The sequence below is a fragment of the Notechis scutatus genome, chromosome Z (genome assembly GCF_049901735.1).
Source record: "Notechis scutatus isolate UNSWTSFEM ecotype Mainland chromosome Z, rNotScu1.2, whole genome shotgun sequence".
Taxonomy (NCBI): domain Eukaryota; kingdom Metazoa; phylum Chordata; class Lepidosauria; order Squamata; family Elapidae; genus Notechis; species Notechis scutatus.
Window position 1 is genome coordinate 78,068,370 of NC_142025.1, and position 22,283 is coordinate 78,090,652.

The 22,283-nt window shown below is 35.3% G+C and overlaps 1 protein-coding gene and 1 long non-coding RNA gene across 4 annotated transcripts in view; one reads left to right on the plus strand and one right to left on the minus strand.

The window, feature by feature from the left end:
• Positions 1-22,283, minus strand: part of GRB10 (growth factor receptor bound protein 10) — a 118,285-nt gene that overhangs the window by 56,726 nt on the left and 39,276 nt on the right. For 2 of the 3 annotated variants that reach the window (XM_026678349.2, XM_087946463.1), the window contains exons 2-3: positions 16,610-16,706; positions 2,999-3,095 (exon numbers count right to left, since the gene is read on the minus strand). In XM_026678349.2, the coding sequence (XP_026534134.1) occupies positions 2,999-3,095; positions 16,610-16,660 (148 nt within the window). In that variant the 5' untranslated portion in view covers positions 16,661-16,706. Of the gene's footprint in view, positions 1-2,998; positions 3,096-16,609; positions 16,707-18,738; positions 18,806-22,283 lie in introns of all 3 variants that reach the window. The other variant, XM_087946464.1, reaches the window with a different exon arrangement.
• Positions 1,521-5,222, plus strand: LOC148128938 (uncharacterized). The gene is made up of 3 exons (XR_015745819.1): positions 1,521-1,855; positions 3,047-3,247; positions 4,360-5,222. It is a non-coding gene; the product is annotated as an uncharacterized LOC148128938 (long non-coding RNA).

The window sequence follows — 22,283 nt, forward strand, 5'->3', positions numbered from 1 at the left end:
ACAAATACATTATGCATTTTTAAAAAACTGAAATAAAATATTCTGCAAAGTATTTGTGTATTTTAATTTATTTATTAAATTCATATGCCCATCTCCCTGATAGTGTTTTATACTATTTTCTTTTCTATGCAGACACAAGCAACTAATATGTAATATCAGTGTCTTTTTTAAAAAAAGAAATTAATAATATAAAAAACTAAACATACAGCCCATGATTCTTATTATGTTTTCATATAAGGATCATATGCTGTATATTAATTAGATGACTGAGTACACATAAACAACTGAGTTTTAGGAAAGAATGCTCTTAAGATATGCAAAAATTATTGGATTCCTCCCTAGGGCCTTTCTGCTTCAGTAATATGAATAATACCAATTTCTAAATCTTTATTTCATTTATTTATTTATCATATTTTAAACTGTCCATCTCCCTCACATACGGACTCTGGGCAATATTCAGTAAAAGACTATATATTTCCTTATATAAAGGAAATGAGATCTTCATAGATATAGAAGATGCCTTTGATGTTTGGTTTTCTTATTTCAGGATCTGGAAAATATAACATTTGGTGGGTGGGGGGGGAGAAATCATAAAATGAATAAGATCAATCTGCTTTACAAAAAGCATACATAATTGTTAAGGGAGATCTTTAAAACTGTGAGATACAAAAATTAAGGAATGTCCACTATCCACTCTCTTTGTTTATTTTGGTTCTGAAAATACTGAATTAGAGTTATAACACAAGATTTGGGATTAAAAATAAAAAAAGAAATTTAGAAGTCAAGGACTTTTGCAGATGACTTGTTGATTCTAGAAGATCTTTTAAAGGAATTAGAATATTAATGGAAAAATTAAAACAATTTGTTCCATTTGCAGTTATTGATTAATAAACAAGAAGATACAGATGCTTATCCAAAAATGAAAATAGATCTAACAGAACTGATGAATGAAACAGGCTTTAAAACTAAGAAGAAGGTATAGTAGTTGGGTATCACTGATGGATATGTATAGTATGTTATTTCATAATAATTAGGTTATAAGATAAGGAATTAAATTTAAAAAGATACTTTTTAAAAGATATTTTAAGATGGGAGAAATTACAATTGCCATTGTGAGGAGAATTACTGTGATAAAATTTAAAGTTTTAGGAATCAAAATGTTGTTTACCTGTTTTGACGACCATTTAAACAATAGCAGAAGCATTTATCTAAGTTTATGTGCAGGGGGGGGGAATCACAAGTTAAATTAAGGTGCTACAAGATGTAAATATAAAGTGCTACAAGATGCAAAAGAAAGAGGAATAGAAACCAACCCAGATAGCCAGCTACTGTAACCCCATACCTAAGGAACAGCATCTCAACTGCCATTTTAATGCTCACATATATTGATTTATAGAACAGATTCTAAAACTTTGAAAGCTAGTTACATTTCTACTAGCCCTTGTCAAAGGTTGAAGAGAAACTTTAACCAAAAAGCAATTCAGAAGTTTTTTTAATTTTTTTCTTTTCTGACTAGGTAATCTATATGTGGCAAACTGGGACAAATAGTGTAGACCCTTAACTTTGGGAATCATGAGACCTGCCTTTCCTTTTGATGCTATTCTGCTATTATTTTTGTTGTGGTTCGCCGGCAGCCTGTGCAGACAGCAGTGGAATCAGACAGTGGGGAAGAACGGGGACCAGTCCTCAAGTCTGGAGAGGATTCGGACAAGGGTCCTACGTCCGGTTCAGAGATGGGGCCAGAACCATCTGGGCGTGGGGTGCTGACTCCAGAGCCTCCAGAGCCTGGCAGCAGCAAGGCAGAGGAACAAGGGAAGCCTGTTCCCAGTGCAAGTGTGCGCAGAGCTGCTAGAAGGTAAGAGCAGCTGAGACAAAAGAGGTGACTCGGGAGTAAGGTTTGGAAGTGATTGCCACTCCCAAAAGTATAAAGGACAGGCAAAGGTGAAGAAACCTTGGTAGGAAGCAAAGTCATTCGTTCTGTTCAGATTAATCCCTGAAGCTCTGTGTGTACTTTGTACTTCGGTTTGATTTTTATAGTTCATTTGGCACTTTTGTTGTTGGTAGCAATTCAAAGAAGAGAAAGGTGGGTATGTATCTTGAGGGACTATTTGGGACTTATTACAGGCTGGGAATGAAAATAATTCCCAGTGTTGAAATAAAATAAGAGTTGTTTTAACTAAGTATGTGCTTAATTATGATCTTGGAAGCCTTGGTCAGAAAAATCTTGTTGCTTTACAACAAATGGCTATTCCCAATTGGAATCTAAAAACATCAGCCAAAGGAAGGAAATGATGACTGCTGTGATGATGATAATAATCAGTGATTCAGGGAGGCTTCAAATACTGAAGCTTTCTAAATGGATTGTGAAAGAGGTATAGAAATTATTAGAGAACTAATAATTGATTTGACATATTGGGAAGATAATTATTCTCTGCTAATAGTAATCAAAATTTTAATAAGGAGAATAAAAATACTATAATTATCACATTGTGCCATTGGCATAGTCAGCTATCACTATGTGTCAATATATTCTGTTGTATTTCATGAAACTACTTCAATTCTATTTCATTTATTTGAACCATACAGCACTGTGTGAGCTTTAAAAATCCTTACATCTCTTCGTGCATATTAATTTCCTTTTAACATATAGCCTAAGAAAGAGTTAAACCCAAAGTCAATCCTGGAAGGATACAGAATGAAATGTTTCAAATTCAGGCTTGATACTAATTTGTTCTGAACATGGCCAAAAAAGTTTCAAGCTTAAACCTGGATGTCCAACTGCAAACCTTTTGAATAAAAACAGAGTAACTGTTCTGAACTAGAATAACAGGACATTTCAACTACAAAATATTTTGAACCCTTCTAGTTTACCACTTTCCTCAATGCTTTGCCAACTGGAAAATGTTATGATGTTTTAAATTGTATGCTGTTGTTATGTTACTGGTTTTTTCTTTTCCTTATATGCTTAATAAAGATGCCTGTATCCTATTTCCCTTACCTCCTTGGTGATTTAATGAAGTGCGACTTGATTGTTTTTGGTATCCAGGTTCCACTAGATCTCGACCTGTATGTGCCGATGTCTGATCAACAGAGTCCTAGAAATAAACATCAAAAAAGAAGAAAAATATTATTGATCACTGCCATTCATGGTTATCACAGTATTCAAAAGTTGAAAGTGAATTCTTATTTAAGATTCCTCTATTTTGAAGGTGGGGGGAACAAGGTCACAAGTTTAACCCTTGATAAGGTAACTACAATTCAATTTCCTTTTATTCATTTTCAGTAGAGAAAAGCTATCTTATGAAACCTGGCAACTAAATTCCAGCCAAGCAAAGCCAATATGCAACAGGCTTCATCTCCCTTCAACCTAATTAATTGTTGCACAAGTATAGACTCTCAAAATAACTCACAATCTAGTTGTTAAAAAGTGTAACAAATATAAATTTTCCCTCTAATATAAGTTGTTAAGATGCTTACATTTTCTAAAACATTTTCTGTTGGCCTAGATAATTGATACATTTAATCTGCTGTCATAAATATATATGGCACATATAAATATTTCAATTTATCTCCTTTCAAAGTTCAAAGAAACTTAATATAAACAATATCAGAAAAACATGAATGAAAATGACTCAGAATAAATCATATTCAAAACCAAGCTGGCTTATGGAAATACCCTTCTCTATTGTACTATTTATTACTATAGTGTAGCACAAATAGTAAAGTATCTAAAACTATAGCAATATTCATTCTAATATGAAGAATGTTTACATGAAGAGTACCAAATATCCCTAAACAATATTGCAGCAGCTTGAATTAAATGTTGAATCAGACAGAGTTTTTTTCTATTCCCGGAATCAAAACAGAAATAAACATAGATTATCCATTCTGGATAAAGTATGGTACAATGTAAGAACATGTGAAAGGTGATCCATAAATTCAGGAACTAGGAATTTACTGAGTTTAAAGAATGTTTGGGAGCTTGTTATTGGAAGATCTATTATTGGAAGACAACAATATATATAATAAAATATTGACTATGCAATTTATTTCTGACTGAATTAGAGAAGTTAACCTTAAAGCATTTCTTAAAGAGAATGTGTTTCCCATAAAAGTACAGTACATCTATAAAAAACTTAAAAACTTAAGATAGGTTAGACATATTATTACACATAGACAGATGGTCAAAAACACTTCTTTTAATAGCAAAGTTGAGAATTTTTTTAAAATGACTCTTTAATCTCTTTATTCAGGGTAGAGTCTGGGAGAATGAATGGAGTTGAGTGTTTACTGGCCAGAGGGTCTTCCTAATGTCTATGTAGAATTCGCACCATATATTTTCTCCTTGCACTCTTATAGAGAAACATCTGCTTCTGCCTAGATTTGAACTCTCAACCTTCCAGTGGGAGGAGATTTCCAGGCTGCCATGCCACTAATCAAAGCTGAGTATAAATGACAATGATAATTTATGGAATAGTCCGATCAGTATTCATGTATAAGCAGTTTGATAATATTAATTGGATAGTTATTAATTTTATGTAGTCTTAGAATGTTATATATTTTCTTTTTTATGATAATGGATGTTGGTTTGTTTATTGCATATTTCTTCTTTTAGTATTTTGGTATATCTATTTTGGTTGATTGTATTTGTTTATAATAAGTTTGGAAGGGAAACATTTGTATATGAATCAAGCTTAATTTTAATTTTTGTAAACCTAAATTGTTAAAAGTGATATTAGACAAGAGGACCAATTAGCTCATTATCCAAAATAAGATTTAATATTATGTTTCAATTATTATTACTATACTTCAGGTAGTCAAATCTCTAAAACAAATAAGGATCCTAAAACTTAGCAGGATTTCAGCAGGATCAAATAATAACTCTTGAAACTGAACCAACACAATAGCCAAATTGTGAAACTCTAAAGTTTAATTAACAGAGATCAATTAGAAAGTACATTAATTCAAAAGATATTTATCAAAATTGGAAATAAATTCATCAATTAAGACTGTGTTCTATGAATAGAATAAAATAATGATATAAATTAAAATTTCAAGATATAAATACATAAAATTATAATTCAGATCTAATGGTACCAAGCCTGATTTATCATAATTTAGGAAATAACTAAACATCTTACATTCAAAATATAACATCAATAGAAATTTGTGGTGTATACATGGAATATAATAATCTGCTAACACTGTCTACTATAAATCCTTTAATACCGTATTTGCCGGCGTATAAGACGACTTTTTTGCCCTGAAAAACATGCCTCCAATTGGGGTGAGTGCCTTATACGCCGGGTCATCTTATACGCCGGCAAATAGTAATTGGGAAGCACTGCGGCTGCCCGCGGCTGAGGCACTTTTGCGCACCGTGGAAGCGAATCCCGTGAAGCCGAAGACAGCCAGCCTTCTCCCAGCTCCCAAGGAAAGCGAGGCTCGCACCGCCCGAGCTCCGCTGAGGTATCCGGCTGGGGCTGTCAGGAGTTGTTACAGCTGGCGCGGCTCCGCGCAGCTCCAGTCCCGCATTGCCTCGGGAAGGAAAGGCAAAACCAGGAGCCGCTGCTGCCATTGCAAAGCGCCGCGGCTCTTCCTTTTTGCCTTTCCCTTCCCAAGGCAACGCAGGACTGGAGCAGCGGGAGCTGCGCCAGCGGCTGTCTCCTGACAGCCCCAGCCGGATACCTCAGCGGAGCTCAGCGGCGAGCCTGTTCCTGGGAGCTGGGAGAAGGCTGGCTGCTCCTTTCGGCTTCACGGGATCTGCTTTCCACGGTGCACAAAAGTGCCTCAAAAAAAAAAAGTGCAAAAGTGGAAGGCGTGCGGAAGAGGGGGCGAGTATATAACAAACTATATTTTGAGTGGAAATGTTGGGGGATCGCCTTATACGCCGGGTCGCCTTATACGCCGGCATATACGGTATTTTCAGGTTCACTTTAGAGAATGAATGAGATACTTAAACCATTAATAGCTTGGTCTTCCATGAATTTGTCTACTTCGATTTAAAAATGTAAATCAATAGCTACCATATGTGATGACAGTGAATATTTCCTTTTATCCTAAATATCTTGAGTTTAGTTTCAATGAGCAAATGAACGCTTTTATATTTTGAGAAAGGCAGAATAATTCTAACCACACTGTTATTCTATGCACAACTCTATTCACATCTAAGAGAAGTTTGAATATTTGCTTGAAGGTGCATCACTGAGATTACTAAGACCTGTTCACACAGTTTAAGGAGATTGTTCTGGAGCTCCTTCCAGTGCCAGTTTATTGTCATTGGGATAATAAAATGCAATGATATCAGCAGCAAACTTTCCTCATTACTGACACCAGACCATTTATAAACAAATTCAAAAGCAATACTTCATAAAGATGAACCCTGTGATGCCCTGTTTTCTATATAATTGCACAATGAAATTGTCCATTAAAATATTATTTAAAAGCTACATGTTCTGATGACAAAAATGAAATTAATTCTGGTGGCTTTCAACAAATAGAAAACACAACACCACTATATTACATACAGTGTATGAATAAGTGCTGATACTAAACCAACTTAGCAGACATTGCTCATGGAAAAGAAAGTTAAAGAGAATTAAGACCTTCTCTGAAAGTCTGTAAATGGGAGCCTCAATTGAACTGTTCAGCTTTCCAAAGCTATCAGCCATTGGTGATAAAGCACCTTGTTTTATGTTAGTTAGCTTAATTGCTGATCAGTGAGCATTACTATCTGGATACTTCAAAGGATAAGTGAGCAAATCGTGATGGGGTGGGGGTGGAGAAGAGTGTGTAGAAGCTGTTAGGATGGCAAAGTAAGCCCAGTGCCTCTGGGGACCTGACAGGGAAAGAAGGTGGGTGGAATGTGGGTGGGTGTGTTGCAGACTCTCTGTGGTTGGTTGTCAGGGCAAATGACCATGGGGGCACTGCAGCATCATAACTTTGAAACTGTTTCATATGTAGCTTTGAGTGATGGGGGGATATAACTTTGAACAGTCATTGAAAGGTCTGTTGTATCTCAAGGACTACCGATTGTGTAGTTGCAGAGTGATACAATGTAGGTAATGGGTTCGCCTGATAAATATTGAAGCTTGCCAAATGGTCATTACAGTGTATGTACATAAAGTGTACAATTTCTGCAACATATGTTATAGAATGGGGATGTAAACATTTGCAAAGGGTTGGGTTTTTTTGTCTTAAAAGCAGTAATTTTTTAATATCACATGTTTAGTTTTTGTAAGCATTTCCCATCTACACAAGATATTTTAATTGTTCACAAGTATATGTATTCTTTATAACATTAAGAAAAGAGAGAATCTAGTGCATTTATTTTGTTATTTATATAATTAGAATGACAGCAGAAAATCGATTTTGATCAATTCAAGTGGACTATTAATATAGGTTTCTATCAGTTTCTTCATGATTAATTGTTCTATTGGAATAAAAATCAGTGACTATATCACTAGAGAATAAAGTGTTCAAGTGACTGTGCTTGATTACTGCCGTGACTCCTTATTGCATAAGAATAGAAATGCACGCAGTTAGTCATCCTATTTTTCTGAGAAATTTTGGAACTACAATCTGAACTTCCAGGAACATAAGGTAAGCACTGCCAATTCTCACTGTTGTGTTTTTTTAAAAAAAAACAACAGAGAAAAACAGAAGTTTAGAATAGTTTCCTGGAAACATTGGTAGTATAAGGCTCTTTTAGCATCACAAGATTAGGGATAGTTTCCAAGGGATGCACTTGAATGTTAGAGACATTAAAATATTATTACTTCTTTCAACATCAACATTTAAAATTCCAACTAAGTTCCAACTAAGTTAAAAAAAATTCTAACACTAAATGTAAAACAGAATGACAAAGAAATTAAAGCTTTCTGGGGAACGATATAATTCTTCAATATGAAAAAATAAAAATTTCATACAGATATGGGATAGGCCTTAAATTTAGGCAGTGAACCCAAAAAAATAAGCAGAAATTGGACCAACCTTTTGACATCTACATGATATGCTGAAGATTAAAAACAGAATTTAACTGCAGAAAGATATGCACAAATCAGAACTAATGAAAGAAGCCTTTGATTACCAAAATAATAGAAATAGGATAATTAAGTCAAGTACTGGAAATGGCAACTTTGCTAGTTTCCAAAATGTGTGAGAACTAGGATAATGCAAAGATTGTGGTATAATACCCCGTTTCTCCAACAATACGGCCTCCCCCAATAGGAAGTCCCAGCATGTTTTATAGGCATGAAATGAAATTAAGCCCCTCCCCCCAAATTAAGGCCTATATTAAAACATGCGAAATGGGGGGAATGGTGGGGGGCTTGCACACCCGGATATGGTGTTGCCTGCGTTGACCCCGATACAAAGTGCCCCACCAACGCTGAGGTCAACATCCAAGCCGTCACTGCCCACCCGAAGATGCAAGGGGGAGGGGAATTAAGTCACCCCCAAAAAGACGGCCTAGCCATTTTTTCGGGGCTCAAAAAAAAATAAGACCCGGCCTTATTATATGAGAAACACGGTATCATATAAGATATACAGAAATCTGCCATGAACAATGCCCATGAACAATCAGTTCAAAGAGGCACATCCGCAGGGCCATTCTCTATCTCAGAATAATCTATCCCATAAGTTTATTACAAGAGTAGTTACAATGAAAGTACACATAGCAAAGTGAGAACTATGGGATTGTGAGTATCTCTAAAGAAACACCGAGTTCAAATACAATTCTAGACAACCAGACTCCAAGTCATTTCAGTTTATCACTTATATCTTATCCTTTCTTATAAGAATGCAAAGAACCAACACATGAAAGGGACTAGGCAATCATTTAAGAGTTAGAATCCAACCAGCAGATATTAAATTAGATAGGCTGATTTAGGCCCTCTCCAACAAAATGCAATTCAAAAGTGAGAAAAGTAAGGCCCTTAGGTAAGAAAAACTAAATACACATGTAAAGGACAGACAATATCTGGCTCAACAGATATTGTTACCTGTGAGAGGAATCTGGGTGTCCTAGTGGACCACAGCTTAAGCATGAACCAACAGTCTACTGCAACTGCCAAAAAGAAGCCAATGCAATCTAGAGCAGAGGTGTCAAACTCGAGGCCTGGAGGCTGGTCCAGGCTCCCACAGGATTCTTAGATCTGGCCCTAGGGGCCACCCTGGAAATAGTGAAGGACCAGCCCGCAGTGCCTCTGCCAGTGAAAACAGAACTTGGAAGGGCCACAAGTGGCCCTCCTGAGGTCTGTTTTCCCTGGCAGAGGGTTACAGAAGGCCATCCCAGCCGAAAAAGAGCTCGCGAAGGGTGTGCATGCCCCCCCACTGACAGAGAGTTGCAGGGGGGGGGGGTCACAGCCAAAAATGGAGTTCAGGAACCCATTTTCACTGTCAGAGCAGTCGGACCACCACAGGCGTCCCCGGACACAACAGACTTCATGCTGGCCACACCACCCTGGCCACGCACACACCACTGCACCCAAGGTCAAATACAACCCTGATGTGGCCTTCAAAGAAACTGAGTTTGACGCCCCTGATCGAGAGGGATAGCATCAAAAACACAAAAAGTGACAGTACTGCTCTACTGCACTAGTAAGCCCATACTTGGAATACTGCATCCATCCCCACAATACAAAGATGCTGAAGTCCTAGAAAGAATCCAGAGAAGAGCATCAAAGATGATAAGGGGACTGGAGATAAATCACATAATGCATGGCTAAGGAAACAAGATATGTTTAGCTTATATTTAGGGGTGACATGATAGTCTTCTTCCAATACTTGAAGAGCTATCACAGGGCAGGGAGGTTGATTTATTCTCCAAACAATGGGTGGGAGGTAGTCAGAGAGATTTCCAGGAACTAAGGAGAAATTTCTTGACAGTGAGAACAATTAACCAATGGAACAGCTTATCTCCCACACTTGTGGATGCTTTATCGTTGTTTTTCAAGAAAAGATTGGATAACCATTTGTCTGGGATGGGATAAGAAGTCCTGCCTTGGAGACTGGACTAGAAGACCCCAAGGTCCCTTCAAGCTGCATGATTCCATGTTTCTAGGCATAGACATTGCTGATTTGCTCCAGGACAAAGGAGATAATGCATTCCTTCACCTGAAGGAAAGAATATGGCATACACAATATACACATCTATAGTTAATTTAAGAGCTCTTATGTTGTATTCAATTGATACCACAGTTACAGAATGTGGAATGAGCAATGGATAGAGAAGCATAAGTGACAAAAATATAGAAACATTTTACAAGCAAATATTCTTTAGCAATATCTTTTCATTTTCTTGATCCTGAAATATAGCACAAAATGAAATTGAGCTTCATGAAATCTAAAACAATTTGACCATATCACTGTCCAAAGTAGGGACGACCACAGTGGCAATTGCTGGCTTCAAAAAAGTGGACAACCAAAACCTTGTTTAATGTGTATTGTATGAACATAAGAGTTAATTTTGCAATCGTGCCAGTAGTGACTGCTATTGCAGATATCCAGAGGATCCCAGATTACCCCAGAGGATCAGTTGCTTTGTCTTGATCACCTCCACAAATCAATTCAACAATAAATGAAAAACTTGGTTTTTTTAATTTTGTATTTTACTACATGGGTATTGTTATCAAGCTTAAAATAATGCTCCCCTTTTAAAAGATATTAAATTATTTCTAGGATGATTTCCCACAGGGAATCTGAAAATGCATTAAGGAAGCAAAAAATAAAATATTACTGGCCTAGTTTTTCTACAAAAAGGAGGGAATTTGGGGGAGGGGGAATTCGGTCACAACTTAAGTGCCATCTAAATCCAATTCCATCTTTTTTACAGGTGCCACATACATGACTTTTGCTAAAAGTGTGTTTTAGCCTGATGAAGAGAAAGAATTAACATTCAGACCTAGCACTAGTGTACTGCAACTTCTATATGTGTTCTAATATATAGATTAATATTTCTAATATGTAGATTAACACATATTTCCCTATGATTTAAAATCAATATTAAATCTTTGCTTCATCCAAACACTTATTCCACAACTATATACAATATATATGATAATATCATATCAGAGTGGAACACATTCAAATGAGATATGTATATATATATATGTGTGTGTGTGTGTGTGTGTGTACACACACACATATATATCCTTATATATTAAGGAATTGTCACACTTTCTTTTCTTAATAATTTTTATTGAAAAATGTTAAAAACAACAATCATCATCATTATTTTAGCCATTGTTTAACCACTACAGGATGACATCCCTTCTGCATGCTTCAACCAACATGGTCCAGATCTTTCTTTTGCCAGTTGGGTTCACAATACTTGCTGATGTCATCAATGTCGATCCACCTTGTTTTAGATCTCTTTCATGGACACTTTTTATTAAATGGGATCCATTCTATGACATCTTTGGTTCCCCTGCCATCAGTTCTTCTTCCCATGTGACCAGCCTATTTCCATTTTAATTCTTTTACTCTTTTGATGATATTGTATATTTTTGTTTGTTCTCTAATCCATGTGTGGATCTTTCTATTTTGTCCTGTAATGCCAAGCATGTATCTTTCCATGGCTCTTTGCACCACTCATAACTTTTGTATCAATTGTGAGGTTAAGGTCCATGTTTCACCGGCATATGTTAGAGCAGGTAGCACACACTGATTGAAGACCTTTCTCTTTAGGCATGGGGGAGATTGTTCTTGAAAATTACACTTAGTTTGCTGAATGCCTGCCAGCCACATTTAACATGCCATTCAATTTCCTTTATTGTATTATCTTCGACTGAGATCTATTGGCCAATATATAGTGGCCTACAGATAGCGGTCTGCTATGTCTAGTTTTTCTCAAAAACATAATTTTCTTTCTTTATTAAATTTAACTCATCTCTTTTTCTAGTTTATTTTAATCCAAATGATTCCCTTGCTTTGAAGCTCTTTGTTATTAAGGCAAATTGTCACCACTGTTTTTTTCATATATTGATTGTAGTAAGTTTTTTTTAAGCCTTGGTTGAGCAATGCATTAATTATTGCTTGCTGGAATACTGAGTCACAATTTCTTTTTGCAGACAATGAAAGGCATGCACAGAGGCATGATGTACTCATTGTGCCTTTCAATGACTTGCTGAACAACTTGGGTGTGATCCATTGTGCTGTAGCTACTTCTAAACCCTGCATGCTCCTCTGGCTGTGCATCATTTAATGTTCTCCATATTTTTCTTGCTATTACTTGGTGAAACCTTGTAGATGACTGAAAGAAGGCTTACTGGGCAATAGTCCTTTAAATCATCTTGTGTCCTTTTCTTGTATATAAGAATCACTTCAGGATTTTTCCATGCATTGGGTATTTTTTCTTCTCTGAGGCATCTCGAGTATAGTTTTGCTACTATCTTGTATAAACTGTGACTACCAGCGTTCAGCATTTCAACCATAACACAGTCATTTCCATTTTTCATTTATTTTATGGCACTTGATACTTCCTCCACTAGGATCTCTGGCATTTCCTCTTTTGTCGGTGTTGTTACTTTTTTTTTTATAAGTTTTATTTGAGTTTGCACAAAAAGAAAAGAAATACAAGTAAAACATCTTTTTTGAAAGCAGCATAATCCCGGGTTACATTTCTTCGTGCAGACGCAAATTCAGGTTCATGCTCATATTTATATTCTATTCCATATCTTATTACTATTTTACATTTTCTACATAGCTTCTCCCCTCTTTTAATTTTCTTAATTTTATTTTATTTATTCCATCTCAATTCAAATCATTATATTTATATTTTTTGTCTGTCCTGTTTCAATTGTCTATTATCTTTTCTCATTAAACAAAATTTCTCCTGTAGTTACTGATTGGAGTATGACGCCTTTATATCTTTCCCCTAAAATTATAACACTCAATATAATACATAACTTCCATTCGGATTCTGCTTGGTACACTCTTAAACTACACACTGTATTCTTGAAAAAAGAAAAAAATATAAATGTATAATATAATTAAAACAACAATCCATTCCAATTCAATTCTATCATTAATATTAATATTCATTAAAATCTTAACATTTTGCACGTTACTTTACAAATAGATCTCATACTTCTATGGGAACAATTATGAACTTTCCATAGTTAATTCCCCCCCACTCTTCACTTATATTTTATAAAACATTGACTGATTAAAATGTTCACGTTCCTTCCTAATTCAATTTTCTCATTTATTTTATTTCATTTATTTTATTCACAAACATTTCACTAAATTACACTAACTATTTTATCCCTCTTTTTAATCATGTTGTTTCCAATTTTCTAAAGTTATTTCTATTACAAATATAACAATACAATCTTATGTACCTTTACGTAATTTTCACCCATTATCTCTAAATAGGTCCTGTTTCTTTATATCTTGCTCCGGACCTTTGTAACTTCTTTTCCTTACCTTCTTCCCTCTCTTCTTCTCTCTCCCCTTTTTACCCCTTTGTCTCTCTACCTCTATTTCCCTCTTCTGCATTCCCCTTTTCTGTTGCTTTCCAACATTATATTTATTTTTCAAATTATTTTTCTTTTCTTTGGTTGTTTTTTTAAGTCTTAAGTTCTCCATTCTCTTCCCCCCCTTTCCTTTTTCTTCCTCACATAGAGTTACTTGTTTATTAAAGATGGCTTCTTCTTTGTCCCAGTCTTCTTGTTTTGCAGTCTTTTCTTGTTGTTTCTCATAGTTCCAGATCTCCATTTCTAAGAATTGGAAAACGAAACCAAAAGAGCCCTTCCCTTCTTGTGCATCTTCTTTGTATTTTTTAAGTTCCATTTTCAATTCATCCAAAAGTGATGCCATTGTAAAAAATTTAAACCACCCAATTAGTTTTAGTCATTCAACTATAATAACCAAAAATCCAAAAGTCACCAAGCAATCCAAATACACACAAGCTGTTTCTTTTTACACTTTCTTTTTTTTTCACTTTCTCTTCCTGGGGTTAGTATTTAGTTGCAAAGTTTCAGTTAAAATGTATCTTTTAGAAGTCTTATTGAAATTTTACTTTAGATTCTTTTGAAGTCCAGGCAGTCTCCTCCCTCTTCCAGATCCTGCCCTTATTCTTTTTCTCTCCCCTCCTGCTTATAGAAGAAAAAGGTTTTAATGTCCAGAAATCTTTATTGTCCCTTTGGCATTTAATTGTGTTTTCAGCTTAATTGCCTATTGATGCCAAAGCGGATTTTTCCGATTTCTTATTTAGGTCTCTTAGCAGTCAGTGTAAGGAAGGAGAGAGAAGAAGAAAAAGCCAAACCTTTCCCTTTTCACTTTCTTTCGCTGCTTCCGACTCTTCTCTGGGAGCAATGTTATCTTTTGTAAAATTTAAGTTCCAGGGTACCTTAGTTATTGCTTTTTCAACTTAACCCAGTCAGCCAAAACTTTCACTTCTTATCTTCCTCCTGCATGTTCTTTTCCGGTTGAGTTCTTCTTTGAGGTGGCCATTTCTGATCACCGCTGCAATCGCTTTCGGGAAAGGGAGTTTGGCCAGCTGAGGAGGAGAGATGCGGCTCTCCTCGACCCTGTTGGCGGTCTCCCCCGTCTTCGCCACCTCTACGGGGTAGCTTAGCCCTGAAACCAGCCGGCTTGGGGCGCTCCAGTGGCGAGCCCAGGCAGAAACCGCGCACGATCGCGGATTTCTGTCTGTCGCCGAAGCCCTTCAAACTGGAAGTCCCGGTGTTGTTACTTTTGAGTGATCTTGATCTTTGTATAGCTCTGAATAAAATTTTCCAATTATTTCTAACATTTTCTGTTTTGTTCTACAAACAGAGCCATCTTAATAATGAAGAAACCTTTTTTGTATTTATAAGCTTGCATTTTGCTCTATCAATCCCTTTGTTTTCTTCAATTGCTTTTTACACAAGCTTCACATTAAACTGACACATTTCTTCTTGGATATGTTTTCTTATGGTCTTGCAAAGTTCAACATTACTCAAATTTATCAGTAAAATTTCCGGTATTTTTCATTGTCCATTGTTTTGCTTTTTTAATTAAATCAGTACTATCATAAAAGATTTTTGACTGTACCAAGTGTTTTTCTGGCTATACTATACATGTAGCAGATTCAAGGATGTTTTTGACTATTTGTTCATTTTGGTCTATAATATTCATCTCTTTCAAATTTTGCAATAAAGCAAAGCAGTTTGACAGATTAACTCAAAAATGCTGTTCTCCTCTAACAGTTTATCATTTATTCTTTTATTTGTTTTTTGTGATGTATTTATCATTTTCATGATAAAACAATAAAAGACTGAAAAATAATCTCAGAAAGGAAAAGAATAAAGCAAGACAGAATAGAAAATGTAAGAGAAAGAAGGAAAAAAGAAACAAAAATGAAGATAATAAAAATATTTAAAGAATTACTTCTAAACCTCATCACAAATATAAACCAAGGACTGTGTTTCTAATGCTTCACTATGCATGGAACTGGAAGTGTGAGAGTAGACACTAGAATATGGCAGGCTATGTTACACTACTGGTTGAAGCTGACACTTCCGTATATGTTTAGCTCCACTGATATTATAATACATATTTCAGGGTGTATATAAACAAGCACTTTACGACAAGCTCTCTCACTAGGATTTTCCCCCACCTATTATTTTTGGATTATGAGCAAAAAGAGTCACATTTAAGTAATGTCTATTTGACACAGACTGACACTTGGATGTTGGTGATACAACTCAGGTTTCTTCAGCAGATAGCGGAAGATACACCAGCTGTGTATACAACTTAACTTCCCAAATCAGAGAATGACTTTTACCTAAACCCAATACAATGCTCTCCCTTTAGCACATCTAGCTGGAAGATACAAAAATAAACTATACTCACTATGAGCATGTCCTTACAACTCAGGACAGGTAGAAAATATAAAACATATTCTTTGGTATTACCATTTTTATACAGAAAATGAAAAGCTCTATCTTACACTTCATTAGGAAACAAGATACAATAAACGACAGACGAAATTCCTACTTTGTGATAGCAACCCCGAAATAACATACAAGGTTACCAGGTTTGTTATGATGGAATGCATCAGGCAAGAGAGGAAGAGTAATTGAACCTTAGTACGGAAAGCCATCTATAGGTAGTCCTCCCTTGACTTACATTTGTTCAGTGTCCATTCAACTACAACAGCACTGGAAAAATTAACATGACCATTTTTCACATTAACATTGTTGCAATATCCCCATGATCACTATGATCAAAATTTGGATGCTTGGCAACTGTCATGTATTTGGTCGCGAAATGGGGCAAAATTCACTTAATAAAATGCCTCGCTTAACAACATAAATTTTGATTAAGTTGTGGTTGTAAATCAAAGACAACCTTTGTACGTGTATGTATGCATATGTGTGTGCGCGCACATGTACATATATATTTATGTGTACAGTATTTGAATTTCACACTGCAATTTTAAATTTTATATTATTATTATATTTTATTATTGCTAATTTTAATTTCTTCTTGTATATATTCTGGGAGTTGAAGCTGAAACATTTTAAACTAGCCCTTACTGAGAAACACTGCCCTAAACAAAGCAGTCTGCTAAGAGAACATTCAATTGAAATATACAGAATTTAATTAAGCTATAACTTACTATCCGATAAGGATGATGCAAAAAGGAATCTGGGCAGCCAGCTAAAGCCATTTTACCGACAGTGCTCTTCAAAATTACATCTACTGTTTCTCAGTACCTGCAATAAAAAAAACAAGACTATGAGAAAATCATCCTAGAGGTATTTATTACCTATTTATTTTTAAAGCTAGTAATTCAGAATTTTGTGTTAATCCAGAACATTGGGCTAATTTAATAAAAATTGGAAATGGTATTCATATTATCACAACATCTGCATACTAAATATCTTAATTTACAAGAATAAATTAAAAACTGTTTATCACTCAGCGTGGCAACTACATGAATAATTTGTCAATTGAAAAATGTCAGAAATTTATTTTGGACTTTGGAAAACATTTCCTAAGATTTCAGAGATTTCAGACTGAATAAGGGAAATCAATTGCTTCAATTTATGTTCCAGATGTAATAAAAATATTTTAATGAAGCCCACTTCTTGAAATGAATATAAAATATCAAACTTTGGGAGGTATGAGTAGGGATTTCCCCAAATGTAGATAGAATAGAATAGAATTCTTTATTGGCCAAATGTTATTGGATACACAAGGAAATTGTCTTGGTGCAAATGCTCTCAGTGTACATAAAAGAAAAGATACATTCATCAAGAATCATAAGGTACTTTGTACATAGTTGGACAGTGTTGAGGGAATTATTTGTTTAGTAGAGTGATGGCATTCGGGGAAAAACTGTCCTTGTGTCTAATGTTCTGGTGTGCAGTGCTCTATAGCGTCATTTTGAGGGTAGTTGAAACAGTTTATGTCCAGGATGTGAGGGATCTGTAAATATTTTCAGAGCCCTCTTTTTGACTCGTGCGGTATACAGGTCCTCAATGGAAGGCAGGTTGGTAGTAATTGTTTTTATTGCAGTCTTAACTAACTGTTGGAGTCTATAGCTGCCCTGTTTAATTTCTGTTATCAAACAGTTATAGAAGTGCAGATGACAGACTCAATAATTCCTCTGTAGAACTTTATCAGCAGCTCCTTGGGCAGTTTAAGCTTTCTGAGTTGGTGCAGAGAGAACATCCTTTGTTGTGCTTTTTTGGTGACATTTTTGATATTAGATGTCCATTTTAGGTCTTGTGATATGATAGAACCTAGAAATTTAAAATTTGGATTATCCAAAAGAATTTATAGTAAACTTCCAAATATGTTCTGGATAGAACAATCATTACCCTCCCTCTCAGACACATAGAGATAGAAACTCTTTTTAAAAAGTAATTTATTAATCTTTTGTTCATGAAACTTGCTCAATGATATATGTTAGATTTCCAGATGCTTGTTAATTATCTCTTCCCTTCAGCTGTTCGTTTTTTTAAGCACAACTAGATTTTAATTCAATTCTTTATAAAGCTTTTCTTAATTTCTGATCTACATTTGAACCAACTGCTTTAAGGCAAGTGTATCCTAAAAATCCCTTGCTGGATTGACTTATGATCGTTTTTCACACTTATGACCTTTGTAGCATCCCCATGATCATGTGATCTAAATTCAGATGCTTGGCAACTGGTTCATACTTATGACCATTGTCATTCCTTTCAAGGTCATGTGATCACCTTTTGCAACCTTTTGACAAGCAAAATCAATGGAGAAGCCAGATTAACTTAACAACCATGATACTAATTTATCAACTGTGGTGATTCACTTAAAAACTGTGGCAAGAAAGGTCGTAAAATGGGGCAAAACTCACTTAACAAATGCCTTACTTAACATCAGAAATTCCGGGCTCAGTTGTGGTCATAATCTGAGGACTACCTGTACTTGATTCTACTATAAGGACTTTGTTTTTGTTCATTTTTCAAAAGTTCAGGTCTTATTCTTTTTTAAAACTGTTGATGGGAAAATTCCTTTTCTTATAATTACTTTTCATCCTAGGAAATTTTATCTTAACTTTTCGCTCTAGACATTTTCGCTCTAAAACATTCTATTGTCCTTGAAAGAAAGAAATATTTGTCTTTAAAATGTCTATAAAAAGAAATAAAGCATTCTGGGAAATCTTTAAAAAGAAATGCCCTCGAATTTACAAGCCTTATTTGAAAATTTTAATAAAACATTTTATTTGGTCGGCAACGATTATGAATCAATCCCAGAACTTACTCAAAGGCAGTAGATAACAGTTGGACTTGATTGCAGGCTGATGGACTGCAAATCAAATGGTTTCCCGCTGGGTCAAAAAGGGCATGAATACAAGAAATTCAAAGATAATGAAATTGATGAGTGGTGGACTGAACTTTCTTGTGTGTGTGTGTGTGTGTGTGTGTGTGTGTGTGTGTGTGTGTGTGTGTGTGTGTAGCAAGTCAAACTGGTTTCAAATAGATATTTATAATTTTTCATAAACCTTATAAACAAAACCTCATAAGTTTATAAATATTGGGCCTGATTCACAAGGGGAGAAAGTTATCATTGTTGATAATGTATTCAATTGAATAGAATTCTTCATTGGCCAAGTGTTATTGGACACACAAGGAATTTGTCTTGATGCAAATACTCTCAGCATACATAAAAGAAAAGATAAATTTGTCAAGAGTCAAGAATCATAAGGTACAACATTTAATTATAGTCATAGGGTACAACAAGCAATCAAATCATACTAGGAAACAGTCAATATAAATCATAAGGATACAAGTGACAAAGTTACAGTCATATAGCCACAAATGGGATGGGTGATAAGGAGTGATGAGAAGATTAACAGTAATAGTAGTGCAGACTTTGTAATAGTTGAACAGTGTTGAGGGAATTATTTCCTTCAACACTGTTCAACTAGTGATGGCTTTGGGGGGGAAACTGTTCTTGTGTCTAGTTGTTTTGGTGTGCAGTGCTCTATAGAGTCGTTTTGAGGGAAGGAGTCGAAACAGTTTATGTCTGGGATGTGAGAGGTCTGTAAATATTTTCACAGCCATTTTTTTGACTCGTGCAATATACAGGTCCTCGGTTGAAGGCAGGTTGGTAGTAATTGTTTTTTCTGCAGTCCTAATTATCCTCTGAAGTCTGTGGCTGTCTTGCTGGGTTGCAGAACCAAACCAGACAGTTATAGAGGTGCAGATGATAGATTCAATACTTCCTCTGTAGAACTTAAATCGATGCAAAATTTAGAGGAACAAGGTATAAAGATGAATTGGTTTTCATATGCGCAAATACATTCAAGGTATGATGAAGATTTTAAAACAGAAGGATTCTATCATAAATTGACTGACTTAGATAAGATTTTGACAGGTACTGATGAAAAGGTGATTAAAAAATTATATGGTTATTTATTGGAAATTAAATTAGAGGAAGAACAAGTTAAAGAAACTATGATTGCTTGGGGGAAGAATTTTGGATATGGGATTGATTTAGAGAAATGGCAAAAATTGTGGTCTCAAAATTACAAAATGACAATGTCAACAGCATATAAAGAAAATTTGTATAAGATGTTTTACAGGTGGCACTTTCCCCCGACAAGAATAGCAAGAATGTTCAAGAATAAATCTGAAAAATGCTGGAAATGTCATCAGATACCTGGCTCATATTACCATATGTGGTGGACTTGTGAGGACGCTAGAAAATATTGGACTAAAATTCGCATGTGGTTGGAAAAATGACAAAGAAACACATAGACTTGAAACCAGAGATCTTTTTATTGGGAATTTTACCTGATACATATAGTAAAGATTTGAAATACCTGATTGTAAATGTATTAACAGCGGCTAGGATTGTATTTGCTAAAAACTGGAAAAATGAGAAAATAACCATCGCAGGAAGAAATCATTAAGAAAATATTGGAATGTGCTGAAATGAGTAGATTGACATTTGAAATTAGAGAACAAGAGGATAAACAATTTTATAAAATTTGGGACCTTCTCTACCAATGGTTAGATAATAAAATACAATAATGGAATATCTAGAATTCTAGAAAATAATGAATATATAAAGATATATTTCTTTTTTTATATATATATATATCTATAAAATGTTTTTAGGATGGATTTGGTATGATTATATGATTTGTTATAAAATAAACTAAGTAAATTATAGTTATCTCGCAAAGTATGTATGAATAAAATTATACTCAAATGATTGCTTAATAGTGATACTAGGGTATTTAATTTCTGATTGATAATATGAGTTATTATGTAATGTAACTATAATTGAGACTATGAAATGGATGCACAAAAAATTGGTAAACCAACCGACACACTGTTTGTATATTTATGAAAGAAAGCTGGATGTTTTTATGTTTTGTTTATTTTGTTTGTCTTTAAAAACCAATAAAATTGTTTTTTTAAAAAAATACTTCCTCTGTAGAACTGTATCAGCGGCTCCTTGGGCAGTTTGAGCTTTCTGAGTTGGCGCAGAAAGAACATTCTTTGTTGTGCTTTTTTGATGACATTTTTGATATTAGGTGTCCATTTTAGGTCATGTAATATAGTAAAACCTAGAAATGTGAAGGTCTCTACTGTTGATACTGTATTGTTTAGTACTGTAAGAGGTGGTAGCAAGGGAGGATTTCTTCTAAAGTCTACCACCATTTCTATGGTTTGAGTGTGTTCCGGTTACACCACGAGGCAAGTTGTATAACCTCCTGTCTGTATACGGATTCGTCGTCTCGAATGAGACCAATCACAGTTGTGTCATCAGCAAACTTCAGTATTTTAACAGATGGATTATTTGAGATGCAGTCATTGGTATACTGGGAGAAGTGGAGAAAGTACACAGCCTTGGGGGGCCCTTACGCTAATTGTATAGGTATCAGATGTGATTCTGCCTAGCTTCGCCTGTTGCTTCCTGTCTGTTAGGAAGCTTATAATCCATTTACAAGTGTGTTCAGGTTTATCTGGTTTAGTTTAGTTAGAAAAATGTCTGAAATGATGGTATTGAATGCTGAACTGAAGTCTACAAAGAGGACCCTTGCGTAGGTATTTGGGGATTCAAGGTGTTGTAGGATATAATGCAGAGCCATATTAACAGCAGCATCTGTTGATCTATTTGCTCGGTATGCAAACTGCATGGGATCTAATAGTGGATCTGTGATGATCTTTAGGTGGGACAGCACAAGCCTTTCAAATATTTTCATAACTACAGATGTTAGAGCAACTGGTCTGTAGTCATTCATTTTCTTGGAGGGCTTCTTTGGCACTGGGATGATAGTAGAGCATTTGAAGCAGGAAGGAACATAGCACATCTCTAGTGATCTACTGAAGATTCAGGTGAAGATGGGGGCCAATTGGTCAGAACAGACTTTTAAGCAAGAAAGAGTTATGTTGTCTGGCCCTGATGCTTTTCCTGGCTTTTGTCTGTGAAATAGATCTTGCACTTCTTTTTCTGTGATCACCAGAGGTTGTGAATCCAATGGGTTGGGGCCAGTTGTAGGAGGCTTGACTGTTGTTGGTGTGTTTGAGATGGTGATTGTGGAGATAGATGGCTGTACTTTCCTTTCAAACCTGCAGTAAAACACATTCAGGTCATTTGCTAGTTGTTGATTTCCTTCTGCCTGGGAAGGAAGTTTGCTGTAGCCAGTGATGTTTTTAAGAATTTCCCACATGTTTGCTGGTTCATTTGTTGAGAACTGATTCCTTAACTTTTCAGAGTAGCTTCTTTTTGCTGCTCTGATCTCTCTTGTTAATATATTTCTGGACTGATTGTATAGCATTCTGTCACCTTTT